We start from the raw sequence: 18,993 nt of genomic DNA, 5'->3' as shown, positions 1-18,993 counted from the left end.
AAACGAAAAAAAAATACGCGTGTAACTACTAGAAAAAAAATTATCTTCGAACATAAAGTTAATGAAACCAAATAGATTGCAAAGGTGATTGGCAACAATTTCTTTATTTTACGGGGTGTCAGTAAAGGGATGTATATTTCTTTAAAACTAAAGTAAGCTCATAAATTTTCTTATAATATAATTTTTTTGAAGTTCCAAAAATGTTTATTTTTCGTTTGAGAAATACGAAATATAATATAAACTTGTATTGAGAACTTGAACTTCCCAAGTTCATCCGGGGAAATCCCCATACGGGGAAAATGATTTGTTTACTCCAAAATTGATCCGAGGTGTTTTAATTTTTTCTTCTAGTCATTTTCAACGTAGCGGCATGTTGTTTGATTATTAATTTTGTAACTTAAATACAGGATGTTGGTTTTATATTCTGATCTTACAGACGCGCTGACAAATTTAGTCCACCATTTCTAGTTTAGTCTACCAACTCTAAGTACCAATATTAAAACGAATGGATTATCATCACATCATCAAAATTCAGTGGGGTTGAGAACTAAACAAACAGAAGTAACAGAGACGCGAAGAATAAAAAAAAGAGGACGAAAACGATAATTCGTTGATGCTTTCCCTTTTCGACGTATTGTTAGGGTACATCACCAATCTGCAAAAAACAAAACTGATGATTCCCAATTGCTGATTAAAAATGAAAAACAAATAATCGACAACAGTGGTGAAAATTTGCTGATCACAATGAAACATCCTTCAGTGGTAGCAGATTTACTCATTTAAAATGTATCGGTGAACAGCGTAAAGGAGAGGAGGACAGGAAAACATTATGAATGTGGATGGTGGATTGTATACAGGGTGTAATCGATAAGTATGTGCAGGCGATTATGACGTTATTATTGCAGGTATCAAAAAACTTAAAACTGATATCGAAATTACTTTACCTAATGAGCAAAATGACAATAATAACTTTTTAAAAGTATAACGAGAAATATCTAAAAAATTTACTTTATACACTCCCATATCAAAAAGAGAAAATGGGACTAGTAGAAGTTAAATGTCTAATTCCGCCTTCCGGCAAAAGACATGAATGCGGAAGATGCGGTTAAAAAAAATTTAATATTTGAAATACAATGCAAAAAATAACACTTTTGTCATAGATAAGAATCACGACTATTTTTTCCAAATTCAGGGACAACTAAACGTTGCAGAAGCAGAAGTCTGCTTATTTGCTGTTTGGACTGGAGTGAATCATTCGTTAAAAATAGAATATATAAAATAGAATATATAAAAAAGTATGTAACGTTTAGGCAAAATAAAATGATGGACCATTATTGGATTTTACATAAATTGCCTACTGTCAGAATTGATTGATTCGAGACTTCAGCATTCGATGCCCATCAAGGACTCATCCTATATCATTCAAGCGATTGAAAAAAAAGAGATAAATCCAGTGCAACCGATAAAGCATCAGAATGCTAGCAAAAGATTTATTAGGTTTATCAATATAAATCTATATATTATACATAATATAATAAATCTGTAGAAGACGCGAAGACTGACATCCGCGCGGACGGAGTCGCGGGCGGAAGCTAGTCAGAAATAAATATCTTTCGTTTTCATTTGCGTATTTTTCTATTTTATAATTTTTTAACACAATCATTACATTTTTTTTATTAAATACAAAATTTGTTTATCCGTTTTATTAGTTAAACTGATTCACTAAGAAACTTAGGTCGAAAAAAATGTATAGAGTTATGCATTTTGTATGGAAAGCTTATTTTTTTTATATTTCGTCCAAATTTCTTTGTAAAAGTTGATCAGTTATATAAACATGAAGTTGAAGATATCAATAGAAAGTATTCGCAAATTTTGTGTACTGATAAAAAAAAATCACCCGGTGTAATTTTCACGAAAATTGTTTCAAATTGTCATTTTTGGTACTTATTACGAATATTAAATTATACGAATGATTTAATTTTTAAAAATTAAGTGGAGCAACTTTCCCTTAGTACATTTGTATTATTTACATATAGGATGACAGGATGCATTTGTTTGCACTACTAGACCAAGCCCTTAAGGGCGCTTGTGCACTACAAGGAATTTTACTGTCCGGCATTCCGATTTTTTACGGTCCGGTTTGGCATGAAAAAACCGATGAATTGGCTTGTGCACCTGTCCGTCTTTACTCGGATTAGTGCGGTACAGTTCAAGGAAGTTTGGCGGTATAATGCTATCATAAATGATTGTTTTTGCATTTTACAAGAAACGAGTAAAAAATATTGAAGATGAAATATTATATTACTTCGTTATAATAAAAAGTAAAGTTCCGTAAGAGATTTAAAATGCGTGTTTCACTTATTTATTTTAATCGGTGACGAGGAGCTAAAGCTATTCCCACTTGAACTTTAACTTACCAACACTTACTTAGATAATAATTATAGGTCAATGTATATAAAAATAACAATACCGACTTTTCAAATCACATTGCCAGCTAAAAGGAAGTAAAACAAGAGCTTGCTTTCAATTGGCATATGCTGTAAAAAGAGTAAAATCCAAGCAAGTGGTCATTCGAAAACAATTATATCTACAGCGACTTGTAGACACAAAAAACCATCCGGAATAGGGAAAAGTGAAATGTCGGACGGTAAAATTACGTATAGTGCACAAGCTAGCATTTAGATTAATGGCGTGCTATACCGGACCGTAAAAAATCGGAATGCCGGACAGTAAAATTCCTTGTAGTGCACAAGCGCCCTAATTCTGAATTTATTTTTACCTGCCTTCGTACATGTAAAAATAAATTCCGAAATTTCATTTCTTAGAAGTCATAGGAGCCTAGTATTCGTGAGAAAAATTTACCCCTTCATCGTCTTAGGAGCGCTTCGCCCCTGGTAGTTTTCTTTCTAATTTAAAGATCTTCTTTCTATTTTATGGCAGCCTAGTTTTTGTGGGAAAAGTTTAACCCTTTCTGTGCCGGCATTAAATGCTTGATAATTATTAATTTATATTTTAATAATAATTAAATAAAAAAATATGTAATTAGTACCTAGATAAATAATTAATTAGTGATATTTTGAGCCTAAAAATTCAGCGGAGTGTTGATCTGTTCATGTGTTCATTAAAATATTTCCCGTTGTGATATAGCACAATTTATTCGAGCGATGCATGGGTATTGACAATATTATCTGGCTTACCTGAAACTATGAACAAACGCAGCTGAATTATATTACAACATAGCGTGTAGCTTGCTTTGCGGCCTTTTATGAATTTCGCGGATTTTCACTAAATCGACCGTAAACGGAAAGCTTTTTTTAATTAACAATAGCCAATGTCAGTGATTGTTTGCACAAAAATGAATGAAATATAGATTTAGAAAATAGTGTTATCACGACTAAAATACGTACTTACCTATAGAACAGTATACAGGGTGTAATCGTTAAGTGTGCACAGGCGATTTTTCCGTAAGTATTACAGATAACAAAAAACTTTAAACTGATATCGAAAGTACTTAACCTAATGAGTAAAATGGCGGTAATAAATTTTTAAAAATAAATCGAGAAATATCAAAAAAATTATCTTTAAACCCTCCCATACATTAAGTATGAAATATGAATATCCCATATACATTTAATATGAAAGATTTTAGCTTTCTTTTTCTTTTTTGGTTTTCTGCTTTAATTACTTCACAAATTTGAAGTGGCATTTTCCACGCCGGGGATTTTCCGAGCATTTCCCTGGCATTTTTCCGGGGATTTTCCACGCATTTCCCACGCTTCTCCCGGACATTTTCACGCATTTTCCGGATATTTTCCAGGCTTTTTCCAGGGATTTTCCAGGCATTTTCCGCGGTTTTTCCGGAATTTTCCACGCATTTTTCGGATATTTTCCAGGTATTTTCCGGGAATTTCCCAGGCAGTTTCCGGGGATTTTCCGAGCAGTTTCCACGCTTTTCCGGACATTTTCCGGACATTTTCACGCATTTTCCAGGGATTTTCCAGGCATTTTCCACGGTTTTTCCGGAAATTTCCACGCATTTTCCGGATATTTTCCAGTCATTTCCCAGGCATTTTCCGGACATTTTCACGCATTTTCCGGATATTTTCCAGGCATTTTCCGAGCATTTTCCACGCTTTTCCGGACATTTTCCGGATATTTTCCGGACATTTTCACGCATTTTCCAGGGATTTTCCAGGCATTTTCCACGGTTTTTCCGGAAATTTCCACGCATTTTCCGGATATTTTCCAGACATTTCCCAGGCATTTTCCGGATATTTTCCGGACATTTTACGCATTTTCCGGATATTTTCCAGGCATTTTCCAGGGATTTTCCAGGCATTTTCCACGGTTTTCCGTAATTTTCCACGCATTTTCCGGATATTTTCCAGGTATTTTCCGGGAATTTCCCAGGCATTTTCCGGGGATTTTCCGAGCATTTTCCACGCTTTTCCGGACATTTTCACGCATTTTCCAGGGTTTTTCCGGAAATTTCCACGGTTTTTCCTGAAAATGTACGGAAAATGCGTGGAAATGCCTGGAAAATCCCCCGAAAATGCCTGGGAAATGTCCGGAAAATGTCCGGAAAAACGTGGAAAATGTCACTTCAAATTTGCGAAGTAATTAAAGCAGAAAACCAAAAAAAGAAAAAGAAAGCTAAAATCTTTCATATTAAATGTATATGGGATATTTATATTTCATACTTCATTTAAGTAGTATGGGAGGGTTTAAAAATATTTTTTTTGATATTTCTCGATTTATTTTAAAAAATTTATTACCGCCATTTTACTCATTAGGATAAGTTCTTTCGATATCAGTTTAAAGTTTTTTGTTATCTACAGATAGAAGTATTACAATACATACGGAAAAATTGCCTGTGCACACTTAACGATTACACCCTGTATATAGTACAAATACACACAACACACACACACGCAGTCACACACACAAATACACACACACATTCAAGGCCTAAACACTAAAACACACACATGCATGCCGAAAAAAACAATTTCTACTTTTATTTTTTATTTTTCTTATTGGCATTTCTTGAATATTCTTTGGAAGAGGGCGCTGACTCCTGACATACAGGTTTTTACCTAGTTTGGGAGTCAGAGACTTCAGCATTTAAAAATGTTGTATTCTATTGTCAATAAAGAATTTTTATTTTATTTTATTTTAGTATAAGTGATAGACAATTATTATTCATCTTTCATGCATTCTTCCATCATATTAAAGTGAAGTCATAACATTAATTAAAATTAAATAAAGTAAGCAATAAATAAATACGTAAGGGTAAGGTTGAGAAAAAAACTAGTGTAGGTATTTAAAATATCTATTTACGAAAATGAACTGTAACGGTATTACTTATTTAAGCTCTGTAAAAACAAAGATAAGATTTGTAAAACAGCAGTACAATCAGATTATAGCAAAATGAAGACTGAATGAAGCTATGCGAGCTCTGCGGTCTTGTTACTGATCCGCCAGCATCGAGGCGCCTCTGCGTCTGAATTTGACCTCAATTATACGGAACTAGGCTTTGCGGTACTCTCCAAATGTATACCGGTGATTACAATCGGGGATAGAACAATTTCGATCCGATCGATTCGTAACAAATTCACGCGAAAATGTGTAAACTATAAAATTTTACAATTTCCTGTACGAACATAATTAATGCTCTTGTTTATTTATATTTAATTTTTTTCTGTTTTACAAAATTAAATTAATTTTTTTTTGAAGTCAATAAGTATAATATAATTAATAGAATTGTGGACTCTCCTTAGATTTACGGGGTGGAACAGTTTAGCATGTCATCGTTTTTGATTTGTGTATTTTATTTGTTTTCCCTATAGTCCCCAACCTCCCAAACCATACTAAACTGTGTGCACTTGCAGGCGGAGATCTGGTCGGTGTTCATCGCGATCCTGCGCAAGAGCGTGCGCAACCTGCAGGCGTGCACGGACGTGGGGCTCATACACCACGTGCTGCAGCGGCTGCCGCGCGCCGAGACAGTCGTCGCAGGTGTGTACACGCCCTTATAACGATACAATATTGATTTGGATATTTTGTTAAATTGTAAATGTTTATGGGATACTGATGGTAGTGTTACGAGTTAGACGATACGATACGGCATTTTATAGGTAGATATACTCAATCTTTAAAAACAGTGGTGATCCCGCACTGAAGTTTTTCAGTCTTTTATACCTAAGTAAACAAAATGTCAAATTTCTTATAATTATTAATAAAATGTCAATTTTTTATTATAATTATTAATAAAATGTCAATTTTTAACTGTTTTATTGTTTCAAAACAGTCCCAAAAGTTAGAAGCGGGTTACTCTATTTAATAAAAGTCACGGAGTTGAAAGTACCCCGATATTAGGTAGTTGTTTGCTATCCATAGATTACGTTCGGTCCTCCGCATATTTTATGTTCTCCTAGTAGAAATCGTGTAATTAATACACGCCCATCGGGGGTTCCCAACCCCATACGGTTTTTAAAGGCCCCATGATTGTATTTTTTCATTTAAAATGGGACGTGCCCTTAAGGATAGGGATTCTTACAAACCCTTCTTAATCTTTTCGACTGCCTTATTACTTCTACGATCCTGGTATCGTTGGGAATATTAAGATTTGCGTAAGGAATTTTAGCTTCTTCAAGAAGTTTTTGTGTTCTTAAAGTGTTTTTGCGTCACTTAAAAAAAATCAATGGCACTCGAGATTTTTTTTTACTAAATAAAAAGTAAGTCTATCAGCATGCATTATCTATAATATAAAAATGAATCCCAAAATGTGTTGGTAAGCGCATAACTCGAGAACGGCTGAACCGATTTCGATAATTCTTTTTTTATTATATTCCTTGAAGTACGAGGATGGTTCTTAATTCTTATGTAGAGAAAACGTAAACATGTACCACGGGCGAAGCCGGGGCGGACCGCTAGTTGTGAATAAAATTATGTTCTTACGTTTATTGCATTTTAAACACGCAAATAAATTAATTTAATTAATCATCAAAATAGGTATACCTAGACGTGTTTTTCCCACTTTTATCATACGGAAGCAAACATCCTCATTTTAAATGTTGCCATTTTCAGGATGAGGTAAACACCATCCTGAAAATATAACTAGATTTATGACCAATATTATGAGATAAAATAATATTTATGACGGTCCCTATGATTTGCTGTATTTCACAAAAGTGGCTTCTTAACTGTGATATCCGGCACGCCGTGATCTGGAACGATATAATCATGTGGTATGATAAAATTATTTACTCATTTTTTTTGCTTACCTCGTGAATTGATTTAATATTTATTTAAAAAAGCGGATCAAATTATGTCTGTTTATTTCATTTTAAAATGGTAAAGTATCAAACATATACACAATACGAATTATTTGAAACTATAATGAAGAAATAGAAACGATGATAAACAACAGTACCTCAACGACAAGGAAGTTGATTTTAAGATCAGTTGTGAAAAAAAGAAGAAAACGAAAAAAGCTCCACATTATTCCTAATCGAGAGATGAGTTTAAATTCCCTGCTAGTCTTTAGAATTGAAGTCTTTAAGTGACGCCACGCCCGTATATACATGTATCACCTATTGTGTTCTTATGCCGCCCTGGTAACATCGCCCTTTTGATTTTTGCTTTTTATTTCCGACGTTACTATTTCCGAGAAAACGGGGTCAAATGTGACGCGGTAAATGAACACCTGTATAATGGATGTGACGCGTGCGATTTTACAAATAAAGTAATAAGTGATGAAAGGAAGTAAACACGTGCCGCAAACTGCCTGCGAGCAATAAAATATCTATGTAGCTGACAATTGTGGATCCTAATCAAAACATTTTTCGTATACTTTTTATCAAAACTGTAACAAGTAACAAACAACAATGTGACAATCAGTGAATTGAATCAATCATAATCACAACGTATGCGTTCTCATTGTTAATTTGTCTCTATATAAACTGTAACTACGTAATAAATATAATAGTCCTCTCCCCTGTGTGGTTCAGTACGTATTCAATTTAAATTACCCCTCGCTCGCTATTTCAAATTTACTACCGCGTTTAACTTTTAAATTAATTGCCTTCCATTGTTTCAAATTATAGGCAATATCTTATCATTTGAAAATTAATTGGAACATTTGAAATTCTTATTGGAATTGTAGAGGTATATGCCAACGTAGTTAGTGTATGAAGATTTCTAACATTTACCTACCTAAAATTATCAGGATATAGGATCTTTTTTTAAACAAACAATAATTTTAATATTTCTTTCAAAATCATCTTAAGATTAAGTAAATATTTACCATTATTATACATAGAAACGTTGACACGGTATCTTTTGATGAATGGGGCCACTTGTCACCTCAGTCAAAAAGATGAGGCAAAAACGTCTCTGGCTTTTATGAAAGAAATCCGAAGGGTCTTAACGTTCACACGGGTGCTAGGATATAATAAGCCACGAGGAGATGTAATTTTTGCTATTAAGAAAATATTTCTCTCATCCTATTTATATAATGGACAATATTTTACTTTTTTATATGTATGGAATTATAATATACATAAATAACAGGCAATATGAAAAGATCTTGAAATCATAGGATGTGCAGTGGAAAAATATCATGGGAAGTTATTTTATTTATAGCCAGTTTTTTTAATTAGTGTAAAACATGGACATTTCTAAAAATACCACTATTACAATTCAACCTGGACCTCTTCAAAGCTAGGGTGAATAGGCTCCTCCTAGGCAGACGTGCACCCCAGTAGACCACATCGCCGCTTTCCATCAGGTTGGATTGTGGTCAAACCACTGTGTGACCTATTGATTATAAAAAAAATAAAGGATCAAAAAAATGATGGAATAGGCAATAACATAAATATTTCACGGGGAACGAAATGACCCCACCCCAACCCAAGCCGATTGAAAAGTGAGTATTTACTTGTTATGGTTAGATTTAGGTTTCCTTATTAACCAAGTAGGTAAGGCTTGGGTCTAGGATGAGCTGTTTTCCAAAAACATATATTAAAAAGAAGAAAAATAAAATCTTTCTTCACCCAAAATCGATAGCAATAAGCGCATGAATAATAATCTCACAGCTACTAGGATATCATATAAATTAGAAGGTGTTTTAAATTCCTGAAGGATTATTATAATAAAAAAATATGCCAATTCTCTCACGATACCGACACCAAATTATCAAAATAAAAATAGAACGTCGGTTGTGTACAAATTTTACCTGAAATTCCAATTCAAATGAATAATCTCATGGCTGTCAAGGAATTGTAAAAAAAATGAAGTATAATAAATAAATAGCATACGCAACCCTCTAAAGAAAAGTGAGATCTTAAACTTCTCACGAATACCAAGAGATCAGAACCGAATAGGATGTAATTTGTGATAAAAGCTCTACCTGATTCCCATTTCAATTTCAAAAATGTCTCAGTTTCGCAAGGGATGGAAGGGAAACAAAAAGTAAAAGGAATGTGCATCTGACGTGGTTTCAAAGGGTTGAGGGTTAGTTTCTCATGAATACTAAGGCATCATAAACCGACGAGGGTCAGTGAACTGGTCTCATCTTAACCTCATAGACATAACTTTGTAGCGTTGTAATTAATAAACAATTTGTTGCCCCGAGTTATTAGAGAACTTTAATAAGCTTATTTTAGACTTAAATATTTTGCGTCTTTTGTTGAGTTATTCTAGAGTTTTGCAACGGTTTATATTGTTTTTAAAATTATATAATATGAGATTAAATTTTTATACCTACAGTCAAATTAAAAATAATGAACGTTTTTATTGAATGTATTTTTATCTTTAAATTACTTAGAAATATTTTTTGTTTGATTGTATATGTTGGTAATTCAACATGATATTGGCAATTAGAATAATATTAGTATAGATCATATCAGTATAATAGCAAAATAAAAAATATCGATTATACTTTAAACACCAAGTTTAACAGTTAAAATATAGCTCTATAAAAACAAAAGACGGTAAATTTTTATGGCGGTGTAAATTTTATCAAAACACATAAAAATTTGGAGGCGCCGGGTATCGATCCCGGTACCTCTCGCATGCTAAGCGAGCGCTCTACCATCTGAGCTACGCCCCCCGTTGGATTGTACGAATAAAATTAAATATCATAACGGTAATACCAAAGAACCTTGCGAAACAGCCCCGGGCAAGGACATTGCGGAGTATTATTTCACTTTTGTCGGCCTAAACATTATTATTTAATAGCAAATGTTTAAGCTTTCGTTCTGTTTTTGAAATGCTTTTAACCCATGTGTGTTTACGGAATAATACGAAATGATTCTCTCTTTAATATCTTGCTAAATAACCATACTTTAGGAGTTAAGAATAATAGAACATTGACAAAAATAGATTACACTGAAGGCTGAAGCGTATATACCGTTGATTATATTCTACTTATTTAAACTGAAACATTACAAATTAATAAGTTTGGTTTTCTGTAAATCAAGAAATAGTTGTTGCGATGTGCGGTACAATAGGTACATTGAAAATCATTTAATACAGTTATTTTATTGCATTAATCTTAGGATAAGATACAAACGTGTCTTATCGATTTTATATAAATTGGTGTAATAAATACGTGTGTAATAAGATTTAGATACAGAATAAAGGCGTTTTTTTATAAAATCTATGCAACGGGGGCGTAGCTCAGATGGTAGAGCGCTCGCTTAGCATGCGAGAGGTACCGGGATCGATACCCGGCGCCTCCAATTTTTGTTTTTATAATTTTTGAACATCAAATATTTAAAGAGAATTTTTTTGTTACTAATTAATTTATTTTACCCGTAAATGAATGTTTATTAACAAGTCTAATGTTATTATCAGACAGTACGCGAGCCAGTCGACGCGGCAGTGTTGTGAAACATCGCCTGCAGCATTAACCTTTCTTAAAAATGACTGTTACAATAAATTTGTAGGATTTGTAACTCGGGGGCGTAGCTCAGATGGTAGAGCGCTCGCTTAGCATGCGAGAGGTACCGGGATCGATACCCGGCGCCTCCAATTGGAATCTTTTTTGTTTTAGATTTCTTATATGATTTCAGGAATCAGGAATACCAAGTTGCCTAACTTCTTAATTTAAAATTTTTTTCATATTAATTTATCATGTGTAACATTTTGATTAATTTAAATGAATTTGTGTTGTTATGAATTGAATTAAAATTATTTTAACCCGGCTATATCCTTTGTATGGGCTTATTCCCAGTATGAAAATTAAATGTATTGTGTTTTTGATAGTCGTCTATATAATAATGACTTCAAAAAGTGCTAAGATATTATTTAGTATTTTTATATAGTTTTCCGGGGTTTTAACTGAAGTTTTTTTTTACATTTTGGTACCTACTGCATAATATTTGAAATTTAAAATAATATGGACTTCTCTTGGGAAGGCCCTCTAACTTCAACATTTAGGCTTTTTATTATATGACTGTAATTATTATTTTTGCCTCCAATGCTGGTTTGAGTTTGATAATCAAATCTTTCAAACATTTAAGTACTCTGAGCTTCTTCTCAATGCAAAAAAAAATAACTATAAAAATGTATTTAATAACTAAAATGCCTTTAATTTGTATAGTGCGTAAAAAGGCTTATACTGTTATTACGTGTGCAAGTGAAAGGCGCTGTGCATGCTATAATGTCACGTACTCCAGTTTAGCGGTGATACAATCGCGAAGTAAGATTGTTTGCTTGAGTATAAGAATTTCGGAGTTACAACCAACCGGGGGCGTAGCTCAGATGGTAGAGCGCTCGCTTAGCATGCGAGAGGTACCGGGATCGATACCCGGCGCCTCCAATTTTTTGTTTTTATTAGATTCAAATATAGGATGCAATATAATGCGCTTGATCTTGCTATAAAAACGATAATACTAATTCATTTTTTATTCAATCCTGTGGCATTTTAGGTTTTATTTTTTGTAAGGTTTTTTTGGTAACCTCATTCTTGAAGTTATTCCAATAAGATTATAGGGTATTTGCTATATACTTTTCCATTTCTTCTCTCAGTACTAGAAGTCCGTAATATAATACTTAATTAAAATAAAACTTGATCAAAGATTGCAATTACCTTAGTTAGTTTGCTTGCTACCAGGAAAGTAAATTAGTCCGACTGCTTCTAAGATTACTTGTAACATTTTAACGATACTCAGATAAATATTTTAATACATAATTGATTTTCAGTCAAACGCAGGATTTAATGGAATAATAAATTTAATAACCAAACTATTATTTCGACATTACTAACAGACACCTCAATTGTATTTATTTGTACAGACGATTGAATTATAACGTACGAACATAATTATTAGCTTATTGTTATTGACACAGTACACGATTTAATGATAATCAACTTAATTAGAGATCCCCGAATAGGAAGCCGCGTGACGTCACACAGGTATTAATATGTAAAATGGCGGGCACCGTCAAATATTGGATATGTACCCTATAGACACAGATAATAATTAGTGAAACCGCGCAATGTGTTCGCTAACAAAGGACAGGTGATGTTTGTTGTTCATTTGCTGCTATTGTTTCTAGAACAATCTATGGGTGATTTTCTGTTGCCTTCATTTTAAATGGACTGTCATGGTTGCGTGCATATTTCTTTTTTCAAAAAAGTATTTGTTTTTTTTATACTTGATGCCTACGGAGATTGCACGGTTGATCATGAACGTACAACTTGTTTGTAGATTATATATATTATGATGTAGATTATATCATAAATAATTATTTTATTCGCTGAAGCTGTAGCTTTTTTATTATGATTTTTAATTTGGTTTGAACTTTCTGTACGCTATAATGCGAGTGTGACAATGTGTTTAATTAATGTGACAATTGTGAATTAATTTGTAAAATTATGGAGTTCCAGCGCGATTAGACTGGGGTAGAAGCCTTTGAAAATAATGAAAAGATAAAAAAAATCGCAGTCGGATGAAACCCATTAGAAAAGGAGGGGAATATGATAAAAATGTAAGGAAAAATAAATTACGGTCAATCCGAGTTCGGGAAGCGGGAGGGGGGAGCTTTTAAGAGAAGAAAATGGTTTCTCTCGATTTCCGACAAAACTACAAGTCCTATAGAAAAAAGTTCAATGGCAAAGTTGTAGGTAATTAAAAGTTCTACAACTTTTGTATTCACAATTTTTTCACATAACCTAAAAATTTAGGTGAAAAATTCAAAAAACCAAGTTTTTGGTCTTTTATTTCTATCTACTTCATAATTTATTTTTTTTCTACGAAATTTGGTGGAAACTTACTTTATTATGTCCCAAATACACTGTAATTTATTTGATTGAAAATATTTATTTTTTCGCCTTATTTTGACTTAATACCAAAAAAACAACCTAATTTTCAATCGAAAAGTCACCCGTCAAAATATCAGCTTTTTTCAAAACCTTGGGGTGCCTTTTATTAATTGAAATCTCTACTTTCATATGGTGTAAAAAAAAATAAACACCACTATAGTAAATGTTCTCAGGAAATGCATACAAACAGTGTGATAATGAGCTTTTACTAAATCAGGCACACTTCTCGAACTCTATATCTTCTCTTGTATCGGCTTTTCGGTAATATTTCAAAAGAAAAATAATTATCTGTTCTAAGTTTAATATTTTACAGCATATTCAAAAGCAAAATGATGTCGATAAAAACATTTCAGGTAGTTCGAGAAGTGAGCCTGATTTAGTAAAAGCTAATTTTCAGACTGTTTGAATGGTGGTGGTGGTGATGGTGGTAGTGGTGGTGATGGGGCTGGGCAGGCTAGGGTGCTGCCGGTAGAATCAATACCAGTGTTGGTAGACACGGGTATTGGTACTACCATGCCAGTAACCGTATATGATACAAATAGTACTTCATTTCCATTATCTATAGTTAATGGTACTCTTATATCAGAAAAACCTATAGATAATGCCACTAACCATGAAGCTAGTAAACTACACACACCCAAGAGGCTTACATTGAGTTCGCCTAAAATAGGTAAATATATTACCATTCATTAATAATAATTATGATCATTGTATCCTATAATTACTATAATAGCCTAATATTAGTCTAGTGGTTACTATCTTTGAGTATAGAATCAGTAGATTCATGCCTTCTGGCTGGTATTTATATCAAAAACCAGCTGACACTTGCTGCTTCAATCATTTCCCCCCATTTTACTCCCTGAAGAATAGAATTTTCAGACATGTTTTCTTGATGAATATGTTTAAATAATTCTTGTAGTTATAGATAGTATTATAAATATTTAAATATGTTATATATTATATTTATCAGTTTTCTAGTACCCATATCACAAGCTATCACTTACTTTGGGGCTCGATTGCAATGTGTGTAATGTCCTAATATATTCATTTATTCTAGGTAATAGTAGGTCAAATATTAGCGTAATCCATCCTGTCCAGTGGTTTGAGCTGTGCATTGATAGAAAACAGATTAATTCTCTGAACTAATCACATTTGACAGGTGATGGTTTTACAAAAATGTATTGGGGAGCATCCTTTCTCTTTTGAAAGAACCTTAATCCTAGGCTTAAGATGAAAAGTATTATAATATCTTGTGTAGTAAAAAAATTAATTTGGTTTGCAGGTAAGAAGAAACTCAAAAGTACGGATGGCAGTAGTTCTGCTCGAAATTTAGCAATAGCAGAATATTATACTGCCAAAAAACAATGCTTAGATGCTAAGAAAGAATTTATTTTATTACAGAATGAAAAATTAAAATTAGAAATTGAAAAACTTAGAGGTGGTCAATGAAAACCAAATCAAGTATACCTATAATAATATGCTCAATAATTTTTTCATTGATTAATCGACACTGTAATATTATAAAGAGGAAAACCTTGTTTGTTTGTTTGATTGTAATGAACTCATGGCTCATAAACTACTGAACCGATTTTAAAAATTCTTTCACCATTCGAAGTTACATTATCCACGAGTAACATAGGCTAGGTTTTATCCCGGAAATCCCACGGGAACGGGAACTATGCGGGTTTTTCTTTGAAAACGCGGGCGAAGCCGCAGGCGGAAAGCTAGTAAAATATATAGAAAAGACCTACCAAGAGATGTATTGTTTATATAATTATTATTTATTTTATATGTACCTTCTCAATTTTTCATTTTCTATTTTTTTTTAATTCTGTAATAATATTATTATGATAGCATCTAATCATAGTTTTTTGGTAGCATACAGATGGTGTATGAATTCATTTTTATTTCTATGTGAATAAAAAATAAAATATTTCAATACTATAGTCTATTCTTTTATTTCAAAATTAAAAATACTACATTTTATATTTATTTTGAAGTAGGTTCTGTAACTACACTTTTTGAAAGATCAATAGGTATGTATAGGCACATACATACCTCATAAAAAAGGAAATAAAAATTTAAAATAACACAGACATGTTAAGATTAACTTAAATATACTTTGCAATTATTAACTACTATACACAGTAATCAAAGTAATCAATAATTGGAACTGAATATAACTTGTGTATCTACTACATAATAATTATTACAAACAATGGACAATAAATAACAATCACAAAATAATGCCTTTATCCTAACTAAACTTATCCTAACACAAAATAATTATTTATAAGATCTGCTCTTGTTTGTACATCTTGGGCTTCCATATTTGTATTATTTTCTTCATTGGTACTATTTGTAGGAATGTCCAAGTCAACCTCAGGAGGAACTTCTTCAATACTGTTACTTCTACAAATATTATGAAGCACTGCAGTGGCAATAACTATTGACTGGGCAACGGGCAATGAAACCCGCAGTGTGAGAGCCACAACAGGAAATCTTCTTTTCCACACTCCGAACGTCCTAGAATGTTTTGGTTTAAACCAAATAATACTAATTATTATTAAGGTTGAAAGTGTGTAACAAACAGATAAACACAAACACTCCTTGGAATTGCTCAGTCAGGCAAAAAACAACATAATATGAATAAATTTAAATAATATATTTACCACCTTATTCATAAATGTTCAAAAGTGCCGGAATAGCGATTAACTGTTTTGTCTCTTTCCTTCAACTATCAAATAACTGTTGATAAACAAAGACAAAACAGAATATAACTATTTCACTGATATTGAATGTTTATGAATAAGGGGGTTAGAATTACATGGAATATTACCTTTCAATTGTATTTCTGGTCCTAATGTGTGCTTCGTTGTACCTGTGTTCAGCTTCAGAACTAGGGTTCAACAGTGGTGTGAGTAGATAACTTCGATTTGGATAGGCACTATCTCCAAGTAACCAGCGGCCATCATACTGCCCTGCATCACACTGAGCTGTAAGAATGTTGAATTAAATTTAAATTATTCATTAATCATTAACAAAATTTCTAGTAAACCATAATACACAACCTCTGAGAATGGAATTATTGAAAATTGTTGCATCATGGGTGGAACCCGGCCAGCGAGCAACCACATTCATCAGTCTCAAATCTGCATCACAGACTCCTTGAATGTTTAATGAAAAGTAACCTTTCCGATTTCTAAATTCCTCACCTATTAATAAACCTGAAAATTTTTATATTAGTAGACAAGAAATTTACAAGCAATGATTAAACAAAATGCAGTAAAATTATAATTACATACATGGTGACTGTATACGTATGTGAGTGCAATCAATAGCTCCAAGAACTCTGGGAAACTCTGCAATATCATAAAATTTTTCTGCACTTCTTTGGTGCACAAAAATGTATTTATCATATAAGTGGGCTATTGCATATGAAATATCCCGGACTATTCTGCCTGCTGTTGACTTTGATACTCCCACAAAGTCAGACACAGAAATTAGCATTGTGCCTAATGCATAAAACCTTAAGGTCAGCAGCAGTTGATGCAGTGGTGAGACTCCATGATTTCTGGAATAGATATTGTTAAATTTAAGTAGGTATACGATTAATGCAGTTTATAAGATATGATTATTTTTAACCCACCTTGAAGATTTTACACGCACAGCAGGCATAATTTCTGTCAACAGAGAGTTTACTGCTGATTTCGATAACCTAAACCTAAAGGTAAACTCTGCATCATCCAGACTCTGCATGTAGTTCACCCTTTTCATTCTTCGCACAGAAGCACGACGTGACTGTTCACCAGCATCATTGTCGGTATCTGTATCCCAGTCTGATAATTGAGCTAGGACTTCCATATCACTGTCACTATCACTAGAACTCGAGAATATTGCCAAATCCATTACGTTTTACGAATAAAATCTACAGATTCAACCCTAGAATCTGAGGAAAGTCTAAGATCAAGATTAAAGATTGTTTACACCGATCGATCGAAACGTCAAACGCGAGAGATATGTTATTGACACGCTCAAACTGCCATTTTCGAACAGAGGTCTATCTGTAATCTGTGATCCGTCCTCCCACAGATAGATTGGTTTTTGAGATTGCAATTTCGATCCACGGATTGTTTATTGGCACACATAACTTAAAATCCGGATCACATTTTCGATCGAAAATCTGCAGATATTAGATTGGATTGAATATTAATTTCGGCCGTTAATGTATTGCGCCTTGGTACATCTGGGACTTTGCTCAATCTCCTTGCCCTTTTAGAGATTACAAGAAAAATTGCCTTTCGGATAACACGAAAAATATATACAAACCTTATACGTAACTTTATCCTATCTGTGATCCTATCATACATTTACATAACGTTTACTTTAATTATCCATGTGTCACTTACTTCTAGTACATTTGTCTTCGCGTACTTGAGAATTTGAAGATTAGGATTTTGATTACAAAGTTACTTTTTGAATTACATATTCTACAGAACAACTTTGGAACATTAACCGTTAATCTGGAGAGAACATAACATTCGTATACAGTACCCAGTAGGTGCGCACCTCGGCCGTATCCACCCAACTAATTCTTAAGAGCTGTTATCTTAAGGGCGCTTTGAATTTCATTCGTCTCACATAAATCTCTTTATCGCGGAGTTTAAACGAAATGGGAATTTCACGAAAGCCGCAAGCTTTCGGATCTCCGCTCAGATGGAGAGATTCCGGGACGGCGAGATAACGTGACGATATTGTTGACATTTGCATACACAGTCCGAGCTACATGGCTTTTTACGTAATGACAGGCGGTTTTGAAAGTCATCTTCTTCGGGAATACTTAGAATAATCGTGGGATAGAGTGAAGCTTTAATGAAATGGAAGATTACTAAATCTTGCATTTCATTTTAACTTTAACCTTATTATTTTTCTTGTCTCTTATTTTCATCCACTTGTCTTATTTGAGTTCATCTCGTTCAAGTTATTTTAATACCTACATACATCAATATTCCCAGGGAGAAGGTATAGATAGGTATAATAATAATATGTTTTATTTGCGTCGTTTTAAGAATTCCAAATGATTCGTTTTGAATGAATGGCGGTTGTTGGCTGGACTAATGAAGTATCTGAAAAGGCTTTCGGAAACTAAATTACGCCGTATTTCCAATCATTGGTTGCTCGTCGCGATCGTTTGTTGATTCGTCACGATGTTTGCTATGATCAATTGGTGTATACGTTTTTATTGAATCAGATATAAGTAGAATAAATTTGTTATTCATATTGACGGAAATTTACTTAACAAGTGTTTTATTGCTCACATGCTGCTCGCTCTGACTCCGCCCGTGTAATTTTAATAGTGAAGTTTATTAAATCTTAAAATACATTTTCCTGTATAAGGACCTAATATATTTTGGTAAAAATCTAATAATGTAATCCGACTTTCCACTTTTGTGAATAAATTGATTAAAAATTAAAAGCTTCTAAGCTTCTTATGCCACGGTCAGGTTTATTGAAAACAATTGTATACTTATCTACGTGTAATTCTAAGTGAAAACTTAAAACCTCCACACAACAAATAGGACGGCCGTGTACAAAATTTAGCGACAAAATTTTAAATCCGCTTAGCTACTCGGTAATGCCTCCATCGGCAAATCGTTCAC

The 18,993-nt window shown here is 33.2% G+C and overlaps 2 protein-coding genes and 4 non-coding genes across 8 annotated transcripts in view; 5 read left to right on the top strand and 1 right to left on the bottom strand.

Moving 5' to 3' along the window:
• The window catches only part of rg (A kinase anchor protein rugose), a 385,845-nt gene that overhangs the window by 178,806 nt on the left and 188,046 nt on the right, over positions 1 to 18,993 (top strand). For all 3 annotated transcript variants that reach the window (XM_089711107.1, XM_089711106.1, XM_089711108.1), the window contains exon 3: positions 5,892 to 6,018. In XM_089711107.1, the coding sequence (XP_089567233.1) occupies positions 5,892 to 6,018 (127 nt within the window). The remainder of the gene's footprint in view (positions 1 to 5,891; positions 6,019 to 18,993) is intronic.
• Positions 10,042 to 10,114, bottom strand: TRNAA-AGC (transfer RNA alanine (anticodon AGC)). The gene has a single exon. It is a non-coding gene; the product is annotated as a tRNA-Ala (tRNA).
• TRNAA-AGC (transfer RNA alanine (anticodon AGC)) lies at positions 10,673 to 10,745 on the top strand. Its single transcript has one exon. It is a non-coding gene; the product is annotated as a tRNA-Ala (tRNA).
• TRNAA-AGC (transfer RNA alanine (anticodon AGC)) lies at positions 10,965 to 11,037 on the top strand. The gene has a single exon. It is a non-coding gene; the product is annotated as a tRNA-Ala (tRNA).
• Positions 11,590 to 15,279, top strand: LOC149476700 (uncharacterized). The gene is made up of 3 exons (XM_089711423.1): positions 11,590 to 11,707; positions 13,731 to 14,003; positions 14,616 to 15,279. Exons 1-3 carry the CDS (start codon positions 11,590 to 11,592, stop codon positions 14,780 to 14,782), a joined length of 558 nt encoding a protein of 185 aa, XP_089567549.1. The 3' UTR covers positions 14,783 to 15,279.
• On the top strand, positions 11,755 to 11,827 carry TRNAA-AGC (transfer RNA alanine (anticodon AGC)). Its single transcript has one exon. It is a non-coding gene; the product is annotated as a tRNA-Ala (tRNA).

Source organism: Colias philodice, chromosome 26 (genome assembly GCF_061535455.1).
Source record: "Colias philodice isolate Cphi_HAF_F1 chromosome 26, ilColPhil1 Martin Lab GWU primary, whole genome shotgun sequence".
NCBI classification, from domain to species: Eukaryota; Metazoa; Arthropoda; class Insecta; order Lepidoptera; family Pieridae; genus Colias; species Colias philodice.
This window is presented reverse-complemented; position numbering and strand designations above follow the sequence as displayed.